This window comes from Dunckerocampus dactyliophorus, chromosome 7, assembly GCF_027744805.1.
Source record: "Dunckerocampus dactyliophorus isolate RoL2022-P2 chromosome 7, RoL_Ddac_1.1, whole genome shotgun sequence".
NCBI lineage: Eukaryota > Metazoa > Chordata > Actinopteri > Syngnathiformes > Syngnathidae > Dunckerocampus > Dunckerocampus dactyliophorus.
Window position 1 is genome coordinate 24692388 of NC_072825.1, and position 19580 is coordinate 24711967.

The window sequence follows — 19580 nt, forward strand, 5'->3', positions numbered from 1 at the left end:
TCCAGAAGGTTAGACTCTAACCACATACATTTTTCCCATAAGAAATAATGAATCCATTCCACAAAAAACATTATTATAGTTGTATGATTATAGTTTTACGTGATTGTAACAATTGTAAATGCACATAAGTGACGAATGAAAGGGATAAATGAACATTCAAGGTCGGCGTGCCGATAAACACCTGTCAAAGCAGATCACAAAAACCGGCGGCAAATCCTACATGTCTGCTGTGTCACGTAAGGTTGCCAAGTATTACCATATCTAACTTCCATCCATCCATTTTTTTATGCCGCTTCTCCTCATTAGGGTCGCGGGGGTATGCTGGAGCCTATCCCAGCTGACTCTGGGCGACAGGCGGGGTACACCCTGGACTGGACGCCAGCCAGCACATATAGACAAACAATCATTCACACTCACATTCATACCTATGGACAATTTAGAGTCTCCAATTAACCTAACATGCATGTTTTTGGAATGTGGGAGGAAACCGGAGTACCCAGGGAAAACCCACGCACGCACGGGTAGAACATGCAAACTCCACACAGAAATGCCCAACGGAGATTTGAATCCAAGTCTTCCCGATCTCCTGACTGTGACTGTGTGGCCAACATGCTAACCATGAGATTATTGTTTGGTTATTGTGTGGAAATATTGGCCAATAATTATAAAAGCAATCGTTACTCACTCAATGTACTGCAAAAAAGATCTGTAAGGATAATTCATAATGCCGCGCATAGAGAACATACAAACCCTTTATTTTTAAAACCACAGATATTAAAACAGTGCGCAGGAATAACGGCAGGAGACAAATCTAACGCCGAGAAATTTGTGATTTTTTTTTTTTTTCGAGGAGACATTTGTGTGATGCAAATGTATTACTGTTTTGAACGCATGTCGTTTTGAAAAGCAAAACTCTTCACTTCAGTGGCCCCAGCAACTAAGCGGAACTACGTTCCTTGTCACGGAAATTCGACTAGAACCGGACTCACGGGACCAAGTGAGGGGGTACGTCACCCTTGATGTACTACACTGCTGATGGGATGTCATACAACTTCATGTCAAAAGATCCAAACTATCCCCTTAATCTGTTGCAAAAGATCTAAACGTACAAAAACCAAAGCATTTTCTTTCCATCTGAAATAATTTAAATTCAATGAATCACATATTAATAACATATTTTAAAGAGAATAATTCTAGTTTTAAATGCAGAAACAATAATATAAATGAACATTTAACATCACTTTTACCTTTATTGTAGACTGTTGTTGGGGAATGTGGTGATGTGTCTCTCCAACTGCTACTGCTAATACAAAAAAAGGCAGGGTTTTCCTCTCTATGGCATGATTGCAATGACAAGCACCTTCCAAATCACGCATGCCCCCACCCCTTGAGGATGACACAAGTACTGCAAGTGCCTCCCGCATGACTTTGCTGTGTATTTTATTGTCCGATTAGTAAGAAAAATGATGTCACACTTACATTAAAGACATTTCACAGGCTGCAGCAAGTCATGGTACGCAATAAATGTTTCTGCAACATTATACAGTCAAACTTGTCTATAGCGGCCACTAGAGGGAGTCTGCAAAAGTGGCCGCTATAGACAGGTGGCCTCTATAGACAGGTTGGCGTCCAGTTTGAATGTTGACCAGTAGAGGAAAAAAAAGGGAAAAAAATAATAATAATGTTGACCAGTAGAGGGCACTGCGGACTGCTGATAAAAGTTGTACAGCACTACTAGGCTTGTTATTATCATGGTTCATGGTTTTAATCCTGAACATGCATGAGTCAAACTGTAGCACATCACATAGTACAATTCACAATTTTGCATGTCCAAAAAGGAGTAGGAAGAAGCAAAGCTTATTTAATCCTACCCGTCATCAGTTTCACATCAGTTTCAATACATTTATTCACCTCTTGTTCTTCCAAGTGTACTTTGTAGGTCTACATGACAATGTAGTGCAATCATAGCCAAGGTTTTTACTTACTAAAAGGAAGCTAGAGGCTTAATAATAACTGATAACTGATAAAATACTTCAGTTAAGTAAAACCGAACTCAGTTTTGCTCCCGCTGCCGCATGCATGCTAGCGTATGTTTTTTTTTTATTGTAGCGTTGCTGGGAGCACGTCCTGTTCCCAGCCTTATTTGCGGTAATGTTTTGGTGCAAATGCTCTTAAAGTTACATGTTTGACCAGGAAATAGCAAGCTCAAAAGAAGACGGCTTTTTTATGTGGAACAACTGACAGTTTGTGTGGATCTTGTGAATGATTGTGACTGAGCTAGCACTCAGTAATTAAAGTCTACACACGACGGCTTCATTGATTGAAAAACAAAACATTTTCGTGCATGAAGCTTCTACTTGAGTTGGTAATTTGGCTGCTATATGCAGTCAGATATTGACCAAGGGAGACAAAATGGTTGGCTGCTGGCCGCGTTGGACAGGTGACTGCTATACACAGGGTCTATAACATGTAAATTTGCTGGGGGGGATTTTTCAGTGGCGGCTATAGGCAGGTGGCCCTTCTATAAAGGTGGCCGCTAAGACAGGTTTGAATGTATTATATTATTGGCGACATGCTGACAAACACTTGCTGAGTGTCCAAATTCAGCAATTTTTATGTTAAAAATGTTACAAAATCATACAGAAATCATACCAAAAATGTATAATCCAGTTCAATGGACACATATTAACGTTTGTTTTATATTATCATTATTCCTTTTTTTAATTTTACATCATGACCTCACCTGCCTCCCCTGACTGCACATCACTGGTGGAGGGGGGAGGGGAGGTCAGGGGAAGAGCCACACAGACTATGTTTCATTCTAGTCTGTTACGAATTTTAAAGGGTGGACAATTACATCGTTCCCCCTGCAACCTCTGTTAACTAACAAACCTTTACAAGGCTGTTGTGACAGATGCTATTTTTGGACTTTGCTGCAAGCTTTTTTCTTAACTCAACAGTATTTCTCAACTTCATTAACCAAGTTGCGGAAATGTTCATTCTATGAACAAATAAACTGCCCATAAACATGTAATAAAGATGATTAAAAGATACCCTGAATGGAATCTGTCTTTTTTGTCCCAACTCTAAAAGAAGCACTATTCATTCTTCACAGTCACCCACGCATGGATGCATTGCTTGGAATATTGTTAGCCATAACAAACCAAGACATATGTTTGGCAAAAAAAGCAAAAAAAAAACCTAATCTTACGAAAACTAGGGGGTACAAACACCGAGGTTCCACTGTTTTAAGTTGTATTTTTCACTGTTATTCTTATTTAAAGGCTGCACGGTGGTCTAGTGGTTAACATGTAGGCCACACAGTCACAGTCTGGAGGTCGGGAAGATCTGGGTTTGATTCTCCCTTGGGCATTTCTGTGTGGAGTTTGCATGTACTCCGGTTTCCTCCCACATTCCAAAAACATGCATGTTAGGTTAATTGGTGACTCTAAATTGTCCATAGGTATGAATGTTTGTTGGTCTGTGATTGGCTGGCGACCATTCCAGGGTGTACCCCACCTGTCAGCTGGGATAGGCTCCAGCATGCCCCCACGACCCTAATGAGGAGAAGCGGCATAGAAAATGGATGGGCGGATTCTTATTTAGCTGTATGCATCACCATCTTTTTGTTAAATGAAAAACATCATCACAAACAAATTAGCACCACTCGTTCTAAAAAAAAAAATAAAATAAACAAAGCCAAAACAAGACAAGAAAGCATCCGTAGGTTAAGATAGTTCTTTATTATGAAGTGCCACAAAATGCTTTGTGTTCATTGTGCTTACATTGTCTAAATACTGGCTCAAAAGACCCAGGAGATCCTCCCGAGATCTCCTGAGATAAAGTGTGTCAGATATCACTGTACAGCGGTAAAAATGCCTCAATCCTTTTTTTTTTTTTTTTTTTTACAAACCCTCGTCCAATAAACGATTATTTAAGTCGCCCTTCAGCTCGAAATACAAAAAAAGGGGGGGGAGAAAGGAAAAGCGAGGTCAAGCTAGTACAAGTTTTCAATTTACTTCTCTACCTGAATTTCTAGTTAGTTTCTTTGTGCTACTTCTTTTTGAGGTGGCGATGATTAGAATGGAAGTGCTTGAAGAGCAAGAGATGTGGAGCTCGCCTGGAGAGACACAATACGGCCGTGGCGATCGGATGCTCATCGAACACACGTACAATTGTATTGCTCAGCAAAGAGGTTATGTTGTTATCCGACACTCAACTTACACTCGTGTAATTGCGCAATTAACAGGCAAATAATTCAGTTCAGCGTGTTCACAAATTAGTGTTCAGGCATTTGTCGGATTTTTTTGACCTCTTCCAAGCATGAATTGCACAAGGTGGAAGGTTGATGTGTTCATTGTGCTGATAATTAGCAGGATTACGCAAAAACGGCTTTATGTTTCTGCGAAACTTCCAAGAAAGGTGATGCATGGGCCATTTTGATGCAGATCTGGATAAAGGTGACATTTGAGCTGGAGTGAATTTCACAGTGCAGGTGGTCCTCTGTTTACGGTGATCTGTGTTCTGATGTTTCGTGGTTACAGGCGCACTCCCATAACTGGATTAAAAGCTCAGTTTTGGTCAGGAAACACAAGACTCACTGGAGAACTAGCTACACTACGCTGCGGAGGAAGAATATGCGCTATGCACGGCACAAGAATGCAGTGCGTGCCTGCACAGCCACACAGAAGAAGAATAACATTGCTTATTAGTTAATATTTCATTATGTTCTCCCAGGCGGGATTGCGCCAAAGAAAAGGAAAGCCGTCACCATGGAAGTGAAAATGATCATCATAAAAGGTTCGGAGAGAAGAGACACGCCCACCAATATTAGTCTGAACCCCTTGACTGTCATGACCGTCTTTAAAAAGAATGAATGCTGGAGGGGTCATGGATTCTGTGCGCTGTTACAAGGAGATGTGGGAGGAGCTTGTCCTTCCAGAGTAGCCTGAGACAATATTTAAGTAGAGTAGGTCGGACAACCACAGGCATACAAGTTAAGATTTTTTTAGTTTTTCATTGAATTCTTGTATTTCATCCATTTATTACTGTATTTTATATGCCCTTCATGTGTTCCGAGTACAGTGTGAGGGAGTTAAGAGTTCATTTAGGTATAATTTAGGTATAAGGTCTGACTTACACTCAAACTTACATCACAGTCTAGGAATGGAAGTCATTTGTAACCCGAGGACCACCTGTACATGTAGGAATTCAAAGTTTCTCTCAATACAGCGCCCCCGTGCCGGCAGCACTCATGCAGCCACAGACCATGATGCTACCACCACCATGCTAGACTGGAGGCATTACATAATCTTGCTACTCACTTGTGCTGCCAGCTATTTTGATGTGTTGGCTCATTCTCAGGAGATATTGAATCTATACAGTCTTCCCTCATTTATAGCGGTCAATTGATTCCAGACTCGACTGCAATAAATACATTTCCGCAATATATGATTCAGTGTTAATAAATTTAATATTTTTGTAGTTAGCACTGACCAGCATAGACCAGCATAATTTCCATGTTGGTCTATGCTGTTTTCTTTCAGCAGGGAGAGCATAGAAAACCTGTTTATGACGTTTTAAATACGTTTTTTAACATTATTAGAGCCCTGTAGACATGAAATAACACACCTATAGTCACCTTTACACTCCTATTATTAATTATTTACATCACACTGCACAACTCTTATGCTGCAGGGACTCGAGACGGCCGCCAGCTAGCAAATTAGCGAGCTAACAAGCTAGCCAGCTAGCGAGCTAACCAGTTTGCCGCGAATTTATGTCTTCTAAACTTAAGAAGCCAAAAACTTACCACTTCCACACGGAATGGGAGGAGAGGTTTTAGTCGCGCTATCATGCCAGACATGCCATGGCTGACTTCATGCAGTGTTAAGGTAATGTAATGTAAGGTAATGTCTCAAATTGTGTCATTACTGCCACCTAGTGACCAGAGTATGACATATCACTTGTATATCAAGATGCTTTGACTAATAATAGACCATAGTCACCACGGTCAGCTTTAGTTATTAGTTTCTGAAAAACAGCGACATAGCAAGGGAGCGATAATCGAACAGCGATATTGCGAGGGACGACTGCACTGCTATACAAGCTGTACACTGACAACTGTAAAGTAGATCCAAGTTTATAGTATTGTCCCATGAGAACATACACTGTACTGGAATAAAAATGGTTGCAGAAATGTAAGGTGTACACAGCACCCTTTGTGAGCGACTGCATTCCACTCTGTTATTTTAGCCATGAATTTTGCAGTTGACAAACATTTCAAACTCGGCGGAAGGTCTACGCTCTCTGATCGCGCTTTTTGTCTTGGTCTCCAATATATTTGTGCTTTTACTCTATTTGTGTTCTTGTGCTTTTCACTGCTTGCTACATAACTTTGACAAGGTTTGAACAATTCCCGGATAAAAACGCTCGTACTCCGTTTGAGGCTCATTTTTCAAAGGCTTCAAGATTAGATCGACACCCGCAACATAACACCTCAATACAAAACTGCCGCCTTCAGAACATTCTCAGATGTGTTTGTCTTGGTTTTACTTTATGTCTGAGATGAAGGTGAAAGTAGGCCATCAGTGCATGTTCAGTGCAAGCCTTCCTTTTGTCCTTAGCACCCTCAAAACGTACTGAGTCACTAATTGAATCATCTCCCTATTAAAGTCTGGATCTTCATCTTTGATTAAATAAAGGTTAAATACGCCTGAGGAAGTCTGCAATTATCACAAGTCCTTTGTAAGAGAATCTCTTGTTCATATTAAATCCATTATTTCCAATTGTTGGACGCTTGGCTGGGATGTGTGGCGTATAATCAGACAGATGTTCCCTCTCGGAGTGTGCGGCTACGCGAGCTTACATAACATCCAATCGTCATTACCGAGCTCAATTTTTTTGTGTGCAATTGTGTGTGTCCTCCGTGTGTCTCCAGGGAAGCTCCAGGAATCTGCAGTGGATGTTTTTTTGGGAGGGTTAGAGAGCTGGCTTCAGCCGCACTGCTATCATCCATGTGGATCACACCATCCATTGTTCCGTATGGGTTCATCTACTGGTTCACTAGGAATGTACGGCTTCCTATTGCAGAATAAGCGGGACTAATGTATAGGGAAGAGCGCTGTAACCGTGAAGGTGCAAGACCATCCAGCTATATAATTGCACGCTTTTTCTCCGCGGCCTAAGAATGCACACTTTATGGTTTAAAAGGATGCGTGGTTGAATAATGCATTACATTTCAAGCTGACCACAGGGCATCATCCAACTTGCTGAATAGTCTGCCTTCACTTCAGCTTCATGCACCTGCAGATCACCGCAGGGGTGTTTTTCAAAAACATTTTTTTACCTCGACTGCTGTCCTTTAGCTTAAATGTTAGGATTTTACCGTATCTGTATGCAGTTGCCCTACAACAGGCCTCAAAGCCAGCAAAGCGGCTGATCCCAGCTCCCTTCCCTAAAATCCTACATTAGTTCTATTCACTAAGAGGCAGGCAGTGCATAACAAGAGAGGAAATCTTTTCTTTTTTCTTTCTCTAACACTACATTGGCATGTTCCCTGATGTCTGTAATATTTGCCTTTTTCTGTTTATTGACTATAGGTGAAGTAAAACATACCTGATTTTGAAAACTGCTATACAGTAGTAGGTAATACTTCGTAAAATACCATGCATTAGTGTGATTATTGCTTTGAAAAAAGTCCTACAGAGGCTCCAAGAGAAAAATATTGCCCTCAGGTTCTATTTATAGAATTTTGGCAAAGAAAAAAAAAAAAAGCTTTTTATGACGTTGGCATAGTTTTTTTGTTTGTGTTTTTGCATGCAATTCATAAAAAAGAGAACATAATTAGAAAAAATTGCACTAAAAAGTGACATATGCTTTGGCCTGTTGTGATTTTTGAAAAAAAAGTAAACAAAAAATAAATATAAAATCAAGCAAAGTGCAACCTAAAATTAAAAACATATTAAATAAATGAATAATAAATACGAAATAAATACATAGATAATATTTTTTTTACCTCAAAATATGGTCACTTGGTGCAGAAGAACATTGTTATTATTATTATTATCATTACTATAATGATTACTATTAAAAAAAAAAAAAAAAAGTGGTTGTAAGCGTTGTAGTGCAGAGAGGAAGCCAGGAGCCATTAGCTCACTGCCGGCATCATCCTCGTCATCATCCATGTGTAGATCTGCAGGATAGAAGCCATATTCCTATCGTTATTATTACTATTGTCTCTGTCCAGAGCAGGAAGAAGAGGTGAACAGTTTGTTTTTCTCAGGAAGTGCATGCGTAAAACAGTTCAATCCTTAAAGTCAAGGAGTACAAATTGTGCTATCTTCATCAGCGTTAATTGGCTCCGGGGGAAAGCGAGGTGCACACTGTGAGCAAGGAAGAGAAAGCCAGGTCGGAAACAAAAATATATCGTCTGTAAGAATAATGGCGATTTTGTTCGTATTTGCAAGAGACGGAGGGAGCGGAGTGGGGTCATGCATCCAGTGGCCCGAGAGGAGAGAAGGGACCTTTGAAGCAGGCCGACTCGTAGTGCTTGTTCAGGTAACTCTTGAGCGCGAAGGTCTTGTTGCAGCGTTTGCATTTGAAGTGTTTGAAGGCCGAGTGTGTCTGCATGTGAGCGCGCAGGTTCGAGCGGTCTGCGAAGGCCTTCCCGCAGTGGGCGCACCCGAAGGGCTTCTCGCCCGTATGGGAGCGCATGTGACCCTGTAAGAGCCACGGCCGGCTGAACGCTTTGCCGCACACGTCGCACTTGTGTTTGAGGTCGTGCGTGAGCAGGTGCATGGCCATGGCGGGCATGGATACGTACACCTTGCCGCAGGTGGGGCATTTTTTGGCCAGCTTGCTGTCCAGAGAGCGGTGCGTCTGTTTGTGTCGGCTCAAGTTGGACGAAGTGGCGTAGGTCTTGCCGCACTCGTTGCACGTGTGCCTCTGGATGCTGCGAGGGCTGCCCATGGCTTTCCTCCTTGAGCGGCCATCTGTGATGAAGAAGGCGTCCACTGTGTAGCCTTCGCTCACCGCCGCGTCGCCGTTGATGTAGCCGTCGGTTAGTTCCGAGCCCGGGCTGTCAGGAGACTCCGAATCCGGGGCGCCGTAGTCACTGTGAATGCCATCATAGAGGGGGTCCGGGGAGGGCACCTTGATCCCGCCGTCGCTCTCACCATCGTACACAGATGGGCTGATGTAGTCACTGATATAGCCTGCTGTTAGGAAAGAAGAAAACATGCAGATTAGCCATTTTGTTCAGTTCAGTTAAGTCCGCTTTATGACAATATTGACTTTTTGATATAACATGGTTGTCCATCCAACAAAAACATAGTTTATGACATTATTCTAATGGTTATCTCGATTGACTCCCTTCGATCTGCTGACAAGTGACGAGACTGACCCTGAGAAGACGAGAAACAGTTGTTACTTTCACCTCTTTTCCATTGCAGAGTACAGTGGAACTCGTTTACATCGACGCCCCTCGGACTGGCTCATAAAGGAATGTCGACATAACCGAAATTTAAACCAAAACTAGCTATAGCACATTTACTTGGGACTTTAAGGAGACGATAATAGAGGATTTTTGTGGCTGAAAATCTTTTTGAAAAATGTACTTGGCATTTTATTAGTTGCTGTGACAGAATCCATGTTAATATTGTCATGCTTTTATATTGAAGCTTACTTTGCACTGAACAGGAAGTCATTGTGTGCATGTTCCAGTGCTGTGTAACTAAACAGGAGTTATGTTGCTGTTGTTTCACGCTCTTTAGCGATAATGATGAAGTTAACAATACTACAACGCATGTCGACATAAACTTGACTTTCTTTATAGAAAAGACTCCTTCGGGTGTGAAATTTTATGTCGACAAAAGCGATCGACGATGTATGTCGACTTAAGTGGGTACTTTTTTGGTAATAAGAAGAACATGGTGGACTGGGACTTGATGCGTTGGTCGACGGGGTTGTTTACATAAGCTGTACTTACTGTATTTGCCTTGCCATGGCTGTAATGACACTATTCCACTGGCACAGTCATGGTAGACCACCGCTGGTCACTCATGGGTTGAGCACATTCATCATTACTGCAGTATTAGACTCCACAGTCCCGTCCTTGCCCTCAGTCTACTCTTAAATAACATGTGGTTAACATGTCGAGAACTACATTTCTTGATGTTTGTAAGTGTGTCTCATTCCGAATGATGCGTGCGATGCGGCGACGTTTTCCGTTACTAACCGGTCTGAGGTGAGTAGAGTGGAACCAGGCCAGTGCTGTGCAGTGAAAATGCAGCATTAGCGCCGACATCCTTGAATATAATATTCTTGAGTATTGTTTTAAACATACAGTATGACTTTAACAGTATACAATCCTGATCAACATTTTAAGATCAGTTGAAAAATTTTAATAATTTACATTTTGCACTGTTGGATCTTAAGGAGGTTCTACTGTAGGTAGAGCCTCAGAATGCAAAAGACAGAAATGGGAGTGAGACAAAAAACATTTCAGTAAGCCATTTATTGCAAACAACCATTCAATCGGCTGTTTGTCAAGACATGGGATGATCTAATCAAATGAAGATGAATGAAGGTTGTTACTGGTGTTGAGTGCAGTCCAATAACCATCAGATGCTTTTTCAGAGAAGGGTTTTAAAAACAAAGACCTTGTCTCCTACAATGTCACAAAAATGCCGGTTTGGAATTTGCACGAGAGCACCAAACCTGGGACATTGAAAGGTGGAAAAAAGTTTTATTCTCTGATGAGAAAAAATGTAACCTTGACGGTCCAGATGGCTTCCAACTTTACTGGCATGACAAGGAGATCCCACCTGAGATGTTTTCTACCTGGCACAGTGGAGTGGGGGGGGGTCCATCATGATCTGGGCTGCTTTTTCTTTTAGTAGAACAATGGAGCTTCAGGTTTTGCAGGGGCGTCAAACGGCGAGTGGCTATGTGGAGATGACTGAAGGCCCTCATCTGTGTGGTAATGACTGACAAGGGACTTCTTCCAGAGGAATAACCTCACTCTATTGGGCCATCCTGCGTTTTCCCATGATCTAAATCCAACTGAGAACATTTGGGGATGGATGGCAAGGGACGTTTAAAAAAAATGTGCATCAGTTCAAGACAGTGGATGCCCTCCGTGAAGCCGTCTTCACCACCAGACGCCACTCTGGCATCAAGCATGCCCAAACCAGCTATGGTCTTAAAGTGTTGATTCGCTGGTGAACATCCTATTTCAGTTGAATGGTTGTTTGCAATAAATTGCTTACTTTTTGAATCTAAGATACAACAGTTGCAATTTTTCACACTGGTCTTAAAATTTTGATCAGGAGTGTATTTGAAATCAAAAGAATCTGGTTCACGCATGCAGGTCAAATTTGCTTGCTAAAACAGCCAATCCACTCTGATTTGTGTGATTTTAACGTATCACGTCATGATAACATAGTGGTCATTTTGCCTTTCTACACGTTGGTACGCGCTCAAAAGTTACATTCATCATTGGATGCCATTATCAGAACAACGCATATGTCCGCAAAGTCTGCATAAAACTCACAACAGTACACGTTCTCTGCATGGTACTCATTTTCAAATGTACTAGCAGACACCCACCACCAGCACTTGTAGCATTCTGTTTAATGTTTTAAGCTGACTTGCAGGAATTTGTTGGAGTTGGAGGAAGTAGATATGTGTGTGTGTGTGTGTGTGTGTGTGTATTTGAATTGACATGAGCATTGCTGCCTTTCTGCTTGACATGTTAAGTGGCATGGTAACAAACACGTTACTCACAGCATTAGCATTTGTTTTTTTTTACTTTGAAATCAGAATCACTAGTTTAATAGCCATGGAAGACCTCCAAATTTTGATATGCCAATTAGACTTAGTTCAGCAAAACTAGGCTGATTGTAAATCAATCAGCTTAAAAGATTTTGTTTTTATCCAAAGTTGTCTGCTGTTGGTATATAGAAAAAAATCATCTGATTTTTAATCCTTTTAATGGTTGTTTTTAGACACAGTATTTAAAGCACACAGAGGAGAGTATGCATGTGAGGCGCATGAAAGCCCTCCAAACCTCAGATCATGTCCTCAATCATTCATATAAAGCCTCCTCTGGGTCAAGTTGAAATAGTTTGCTGCCGGTTTAGTGAAGTGAAGTTCAGACCGCCTGCGTTAAAGACCTGCACACTTAACATTACCAGCAAAATACAAAAAAAGCCACGTTTGCTCACATATATGCTCTTTTGGTATTCGCTTGACTCTCTACAAGTATACTGTAAATATACTGTACAATTAAATGTATAGGAGACACAGGATGCTAGACTTGGATACAGTTATTTGCAAAACTATTGGATTGGTTGTTTTAGTCAAGTAATATGAGTATATATTTAATTACTTATGTGGATGTAAATGGCTAAAAATTAGGGCTGTTAAATGATTAACATATTTAATCAGATTAATCACAGTTTTCAAAATAATTTTGATTAATCGTCGTCTGCAATATGACAGTTTTTACTGTATTTTATTTTAGATATGATTATATATTTGTATGCACTGACAGCACCAAATGAACTGAAATTTTCAATCAAGCTAAAAAGATACCACCCATACAGTATGCGAATGTCTGTTTGTCTAACACTTCTAACACTCTCTTGAATAGTAGCACACATCTGACTCACTCTTTAGGCGTGTTATTATGAGCAATGATGCGTTGCATTCAAAGACACATAATTTAAGTCGAATTAACATGTTCTGAGTGTATTTTCTGGGATTTACAAAAATACTCACATGCAGCAAATTGTACTTCCACATTAAGATTACGAAGTGAGTGATAAGAATATCCATTTGTTGTTTGTATTTGTCTTTCTGTTCATCCAGACGACACATACACGCATAACAGAGACGTTGTGATGTTAGAAGTTTGAGTGTCCGTGAATGCACCTCGAGCAAGTGTCAGAATAGAGAGACGTGTGTTGCAGAGTTGGAGATGCATACTGCTGTTGACGTGTTCAGGTCAGAATAAAGTGCAAAAAGAGAATCTGACTCTATGTGGGGACGATACAGTGTGTCTCTGTTTGGCCTCATAGCAGAGAGGTGTGGCTTGCCGTGATGTACATACGTTAATTACTTAAAACATTTTAACGTAGTTAACAAAATACTTCAGTTAAAGCGATATTTTTGACAGCAATATCATAAAATGTCCTTTTATTTATTGTTTCCTATATCAGAATGGGTCAGAAAGGGTCATTAAGGCACTCATTGAAATAATTGTAATGTCTAAATCTATCACAGAATTGTATTATTTTTTTAGTTGGTAGATTTTCAAGATGGTTGTGCGCTGGGACCACCAGCAATTGGCGAAAATCCGCGAGTAACTGACACGCCCGTAACGACTTATGATAGTATATTAATTTGTGGTCACCTGGCGGCAAATTTTGAGGCCATATTGACTGTTGAATGCAGTGCTTTCCATAGCCAACAAACTTTTGCATGTCACAGCACACAAATATGGTGTGTTCAAGGACCAGTGAACACAGTGCAAAATCGCAGAGCTTGACAAAAAGCATTATCAGTTAAGTATAAAGACGTAAACATGTAAAAATAGTGACGAGGGTGGGGGAGTCATGTATGCTGTACATTTTACAAGTATTATCACATATTTATAAATGATTACAGACCCAGGGTGAATAACGTGTGTTATCTGTTGAAAAAGTGTCCCATTTTTGGTGAAAAAAATTAAAATTCTGTAAATCACAAATGTGTGGGCATCCAAAAACTAGCATTTTTTAAAATTATTATTATCATTATATTTGTACTTATTTTTTAAGAAATAAACCGATACCTTTATTTCACTGTATTTAATTATAACTTTTCCATCACTGTCATTATCTTTGTTCACTGATTGGCTGGGAGTAATCACATGGTTCTACTGCCTATGTTACTACTACTCCTTATTTTATAAACAAAGCTAGTGGTGATGTTTGGACTGTACTGTCTTTATACCAACATACAGGTTATAGCTCTGATGCATTTAATGCAAGTATTTTATTGTTTTCACACAGCATGAAGTAGTAGTAGGCTTTGTGTTGCTCTTATCCACTTGAGGCAACAAGCTCTGCATGACTAGTTTGTGTCCGCAGGGCGCCCCTCCTATCCGAACAGTCCCATTACACACAAAGCAAAACAAGTGGGATATAAATTATTCCCAAGTCTGCTTCATTCGACCAGAAAGTTGCTGCTAACATGCAGTGGCTCAGAGAGGCTAAATCCTGCACTGCAGTGAGTCTTCGGACCGAGTGAAGCTGTGCAGGATGAAGGGAGGAGAAATAAAAAGGGAGCGGAGGACAAGGCGGTTGCAGGTCGCGTGTGAAGCCACGCAGGGCTTGTTAGCCTCGACATGATGCATACACCACTGACAGCTTTTTTTTGGAAAAAAACCTTTGCCAGTGAGGGTCGCGCGCACGGGAAACACATGCTGATGCAACAACGTGTCAGTGGCGCCCGGGTGGAAGCAGTGAGAGGATGCATGGAGACGTCTGTTCAAGGGTGGAGTGAAGTTCACAGCACACAACAATGAGTCACTCTGCTTGCTGCTGCGGATGCACCATTTAGAGCAATAAAGAGTACAACCAGAGCCGGCTGGCCCATTAGGCAATATAGGCAGATGGTAAGAGTGCTGTGGCCTTCAGGTGCCACCAAAAAATTGGGAAAATTCACCTTCAATATTATTAGTTATTGCTATGAACTCTCAAATGAAAAAGTTTAAATTGTTTCAAAATTAAAGCAATGAATGCTCAATTAACATTACGGCAAATGATAACAAATAAGTTTCCCCACACCCATCATCTTTTCTGCATATAGTTGTATAAAGTAATCCCTCATTTATTGCCTGTAATTCCTTCCAGACCCGATCGTGATAAGTGAATTTTCACCGAGTAGGATTCCTTATTCATAAATTTAATATTTAGTATATAATATTTAATATTTAGCATAAAAAACATGTTTGCAACCTTCTAATTACAAGTTTTAACATTATTAGAGCCATCTAGACATCACTATAGTCCCCTTTGCACTTGTATTACCCATTATAGTAGACATAATGTGCTCGTGTGTGTTGCTATAAATGTGTTCCCTAGGGGAGCAGACACTGTGGGTTCTAAGTTGAGTTTCATCTTGTCGTGGCCCCTTTTTTTATTATGGATGATTGTGCCTGTTGTGAGATAATTCAAACCTGCAATAAAAGCCTGTTGTTCCAGCAATCAAGTCTGGTGATTGCATGTCTCACCAAACGAGTGTGGAATACTATGTCAACGTCTTTGAATGCGTCTTTTGAATGCCTTGTATTTGTAGTTTAGTTCATTTAGCCATTTTTATGCTTGAAAATGCTTAAAATTTATTCATATTATTATTTAGTCACTTATTTATGGGATTTTTATTTTGTGGTCAGATTTTTTTGCATTTATTTGTAGTTTGTTTAGCATATAATTTGGTGGACCCCTTATCTTACAAACTAAACACAACTGGCTCTGAGTACAACAACTTAACATATACATTATATATATTCTTTGCCTTCAAGTGTCAGTCCAACACTTTCATTACTCACAAATTTTTCACTCCAAAAGGTCAGCTTGTAAGCATAATGCATTTATCTTGGATTGCATGGGGAGAAAAGCATTGTTACAAAAGGAATCTCTTTGCAGCTATACAGTGTAACCTCTCAGGTCAAAAACAATGCATGTTTTGTTCGCTGGTTCAGATTTTGGCTCTGTCAAATAAAAAATGATGGAAATAGAAATAATTGATTCCTGGGTCAAACAGTTACCATCAAATTAACATTTGCATCCATGCATCCTTGCATGTTTATACATGGGCATGGGCAAGATGGAGCCTATCCCAGCTGACTTTGGGTGGGACGTGGGGGTACACCCAGTGTCCAATTAATGCGTATGCATATTTTTGGAATGTGTGGAGGAAACCCACGCATTTTTAACAGTTTCAAACATTGGTAATAGTGAAATGTGAAAGCAATGAAACGCTCTATCTTAACTTAAATGAATTGAGTCACGGTTGCAAAAATGTCATTTTCTAAATATCCATAACCGGTTTTGTGAGGTACGCTGATGTCTCACTGAAGTCATGCAAGCGACAGTTCGAGGTTAAGCAAACTTTGGTGGAATTCAATTTGAGATGTTCCACTGCTTTGTATTGTAGTGTTATTTTCTTCTAGAAACACACACAGCATCTCGCACTTGTTTGAGTTTTTCTTTGCCTTTGTTTGCCAAAGTGCTCGCTCATGTGGGGTTCAGTTGCTTTGAAAAGGCTTGGACTTGCTCCATATGTGAAGTGCCTTCCGATAACTTTTGTTAAAAACTGACTTAAAGTGGTAAATGGTCAATGGACTTGCGCTTTTCTACCTTCAAGGTAACTCAAAGCTCTTTAAATCTGTTAACACATTTACCGACTGACGACAGCATCAGGAGCAACTGCCCAAGGTTACTTCGGCATAGTCACAGGAGGATCCAACCAGCAACCTTTAGGTTTGGAAATAACCACTCAACCACATGAGTCACGCCACCCTTCTTGCACTGCAAGAAGCCTGTAGAGTGGCGTTTTGCCCACACAACTGAGCGGAAAGGCTTCTTTTCGTACCTGTCACCTCTTTATCGCCTTTAACCTTACTTGGTCTGTGTGGGAGGAGGTGGATTGGTGAGGGGCTTGTCGCTTGCTGACTCTGAGCTAAAAGTCAACGAAACGCGGACTGTATGGAGTTGACTTGTCATGTGACCTTATCGCGAAGATGTACTTTTTTGTAAGCAATCTTGCCTTAAGTGTTCAAGCCCAATGACTGCACAATAGGGGGGACCTGAAAGCATCCCACTGCTCTAATGTGTGACGAATGGTGTGTTTTCAGAGGTCAGATTCCATGTAATGCATGTAAAAATGTCATAGTGACAAATTTTGGTCATAATGTTTGAGTTGCTTTTAAAGAAGTTGAGAGAATGCGTCCTTGTTGGAGTCCCTAAACTAGTTCTTTCAGAGGAGCACATTGCAGCATGCATGCAGTGCACATGGGCTGTCCCTCCTTGTCGTGGACCACACACCTGTTAAAGCTGATCCAGACCTACCTTTTTCATGGAGCCGCAAACTGAGCTCTGTCCTGGGCCGGTATGTATTCTCCAAATCAGCCCCGGTGGAGAAATCATCCAGTTTCACCTTTTTTACCAGGAAAGACCTCGGCATGGTGGTGCAAAACACACACACACACACACACACACTCACACTCAGACACACAAGTCCACACACACGCAAACACAGCGGACTGGCCTGTCCAGCGTGACCTCTGCTTTTAAATTTGGAAGATTGTAGAGAAATAGAGAAATTCCTCTGCTGCCTCCTCCGGAAGCAAGTTCAGCACCGGACAGCTCCCAGTGCTCCCTGCGCACCCGGCAGATGGAAGTCCTCTTGCAAACAAAAAAATCATGAATATAAATCTGCCTCTGAAAGAATAGGAGAGGAGAAAGAGGGAGGGAAGTAAGAATGGGACTAGGAAGCTTTGCCGAGAAGACCCCCAGTCCTTTTGTATGTAGTCCTCAAGTCCGCCCGTGGACAGCGACTATAGTCGGGGGCTCATTGCATCCCCTCCACCTCCTCTTCTCTTTTGCTGCTTCCCTCTCTCTTCTCTCCTCTCCCACTTTGTGCAGCGAGCTGCTCGGTGCGTGTGGCGTCTGGCGATCAGCTGACTGCACTGCATTTATATGAGAGCGAGAGAGAGAGCGAGAGAGAGAGAGAGAGAGAGAGAAAGAGAGAGAGAGGGGAGAGAGAGAGAGAGTCCAAGGAGTGCTTAATTTAATCCATCCCACCTCTCCAGGGAGAGCTGACTGGCCCGAATGATTTATTGAAGCTTTCCATCCTTCTGTTTTCTATCTTTATTTCATCCTTCTCTTTATTTTCTTAAATTAAATATCGTACTATCATCAGGTTTTTCTTTGGAAAGTAAACAAGTTAAGAATGAATCCACAGCACCTCTGCTGGTTGCAGCCAAGTAATGCACACTATTTTGCCTCCATCAACATCTTTAATCAAGAATAAATTCCATATAGTCGACAGGATTCTTAACCTCTTGAGACCAACTAGACTCGACGTCACTAGGTTTTAAGTACAGAGGAGGCTTAGCTTCCACGAGACGCACAGGATGGAAGCAAACAAACAACAAACACACATCTTCGGAGTAACAGTATGTTTAAAGCAACAAGTGCAAGCAAGGTCACAAGTAAAACGCTTGGACTGGATTTTCAGTAATGTGGGTTTTCTCTATTCAAACAAATGGAATGGACTGGGTAAGGATGCACTGAAAGGGCTCTCTCTACCTTACACTGCACCCTACTGACAGATTTATGATCATATTTAAGTGAATAATGACTGGTGATACAATTATTTATTTAATCTCATATTTTCAACAATTTATATTGAATTTGTCTGCACTTTTTGTCATATATATATATATATATATGACAAAAAGTGCAGACAAATTCTATCTATAAAATGCCGCACGGTGGCCAAGTGGTTAGCCTGTTGGCCACACAGTCAAGAGATCGGGAAGACCCGGGTTTGAATCTCCGCATGGGCATCTCTGTGTGGAGTTTGCATGTTCTTCACGTGCGTGCATTCCAAAAACATGCATTTTAGGTTAATTGGTGACTCGAAATTGTCCACAGCTCTGAATGAGTGAGTGTGAATGGTTGTTTGTCTATATGTGCCCTGTATATATACAGTATATATTTGTTAAATCAATTTCAGTCATAATCAAAAATACTAATTGTTTTTTTTTATTATTATTTTCACCATTCTAATGCAAACTTTATTTAATGGATGTTTTTTATTTAGAAAAATACACATAAAGTGATGATGAGTTGTTTTCCATATAATAAATATTGAATGGCTGGGGATTTTTTTTAAGGCGTAAAGGTAGAAATTGAGTGGGACTTTTTTTGTTGTTTATGCAAAAGTTTGAGGTGGTTTTGGTAATTATTGTTAACATAATCAAACATAATATAACAAACACCAAATGCTCCCATGTACTCTGTGGTGGAAATGAGGAAAGTGCTTGTGAAGTAGGTTGATGCAACAAATGCATCAAGATGCAGGAATGGATGTGTGTAACCAAGAGGGAAAATTGCTTCTTGCAGTATCATTCATGAGATGTGTGGCGTGAGAAACAAGAAAAGTTCATTTTCAAGTACAGGTTTTCCTTTTTTTATATTGCCAATGTTAACATAACCGTAATAATTTAATATAAAAAATGACTGGCAATAAACAACTTTACATTGTACTTTTTTTTAAATGTCTTGTTCCTAAGATCATGGGTGAAAGAAAATTACTGTCCACTGCCCACTGCAAAAAAAATAAAAATTCTGGGAAAAAAAAAATGCATACTGTTGTCATCCAAGGCAATTTAATGCAAAAGAGTTTATTTTTCAAGGTCTCAGCAGGTTAACCATCAGTTCATTGATTATTATGCCATTTTCTAATTAATACAAACGTATACATTCTCTAAATTATGAATGATTTTTTTGTTATATATCTGA

At 40.5% G+C, this 19580-nt stretch overlaps 1 protein-coding gene across 2 annotated transcripts; it reads right to left on the reverse strand.

Annotated features, from left to right (window-relative positions):
- Window positions 1-3282: 3282 nt before the first annotated feature.
- On the reverse strand, window positions 3283-17705 carry LOC129185613 (transcriptional repressor scratch 1-like). 2 transcript variants are annotated; one of them, XM_054782895.1, is made up of 2 exons: window positions 17121-17705; window positions 3283-9215 (listed from the first exon to the last, which is right to left on the reverse strand). In XM_054782895.1, exons 1-2 carry the CDS (start codon window positions 17233-17235, stop codon window positions 8491-8493), a joined length of 840 nt encoding a protein of 279 aa, XP_054638870.1. In that variant the 5' UTR covers window positions 17236-17705; the 3' UTR covers window positions 3283-8490. The 2 variants fall into 2 exon arrangements, with proteins under 2 accessions (XP_054638870.1, XP_054638868.1); XM_054782893.1 differs by having other exon boundaries at window positions 3285-9218.
- Window positions 17706-19580: the final 1875 nt, after the last annotated feature.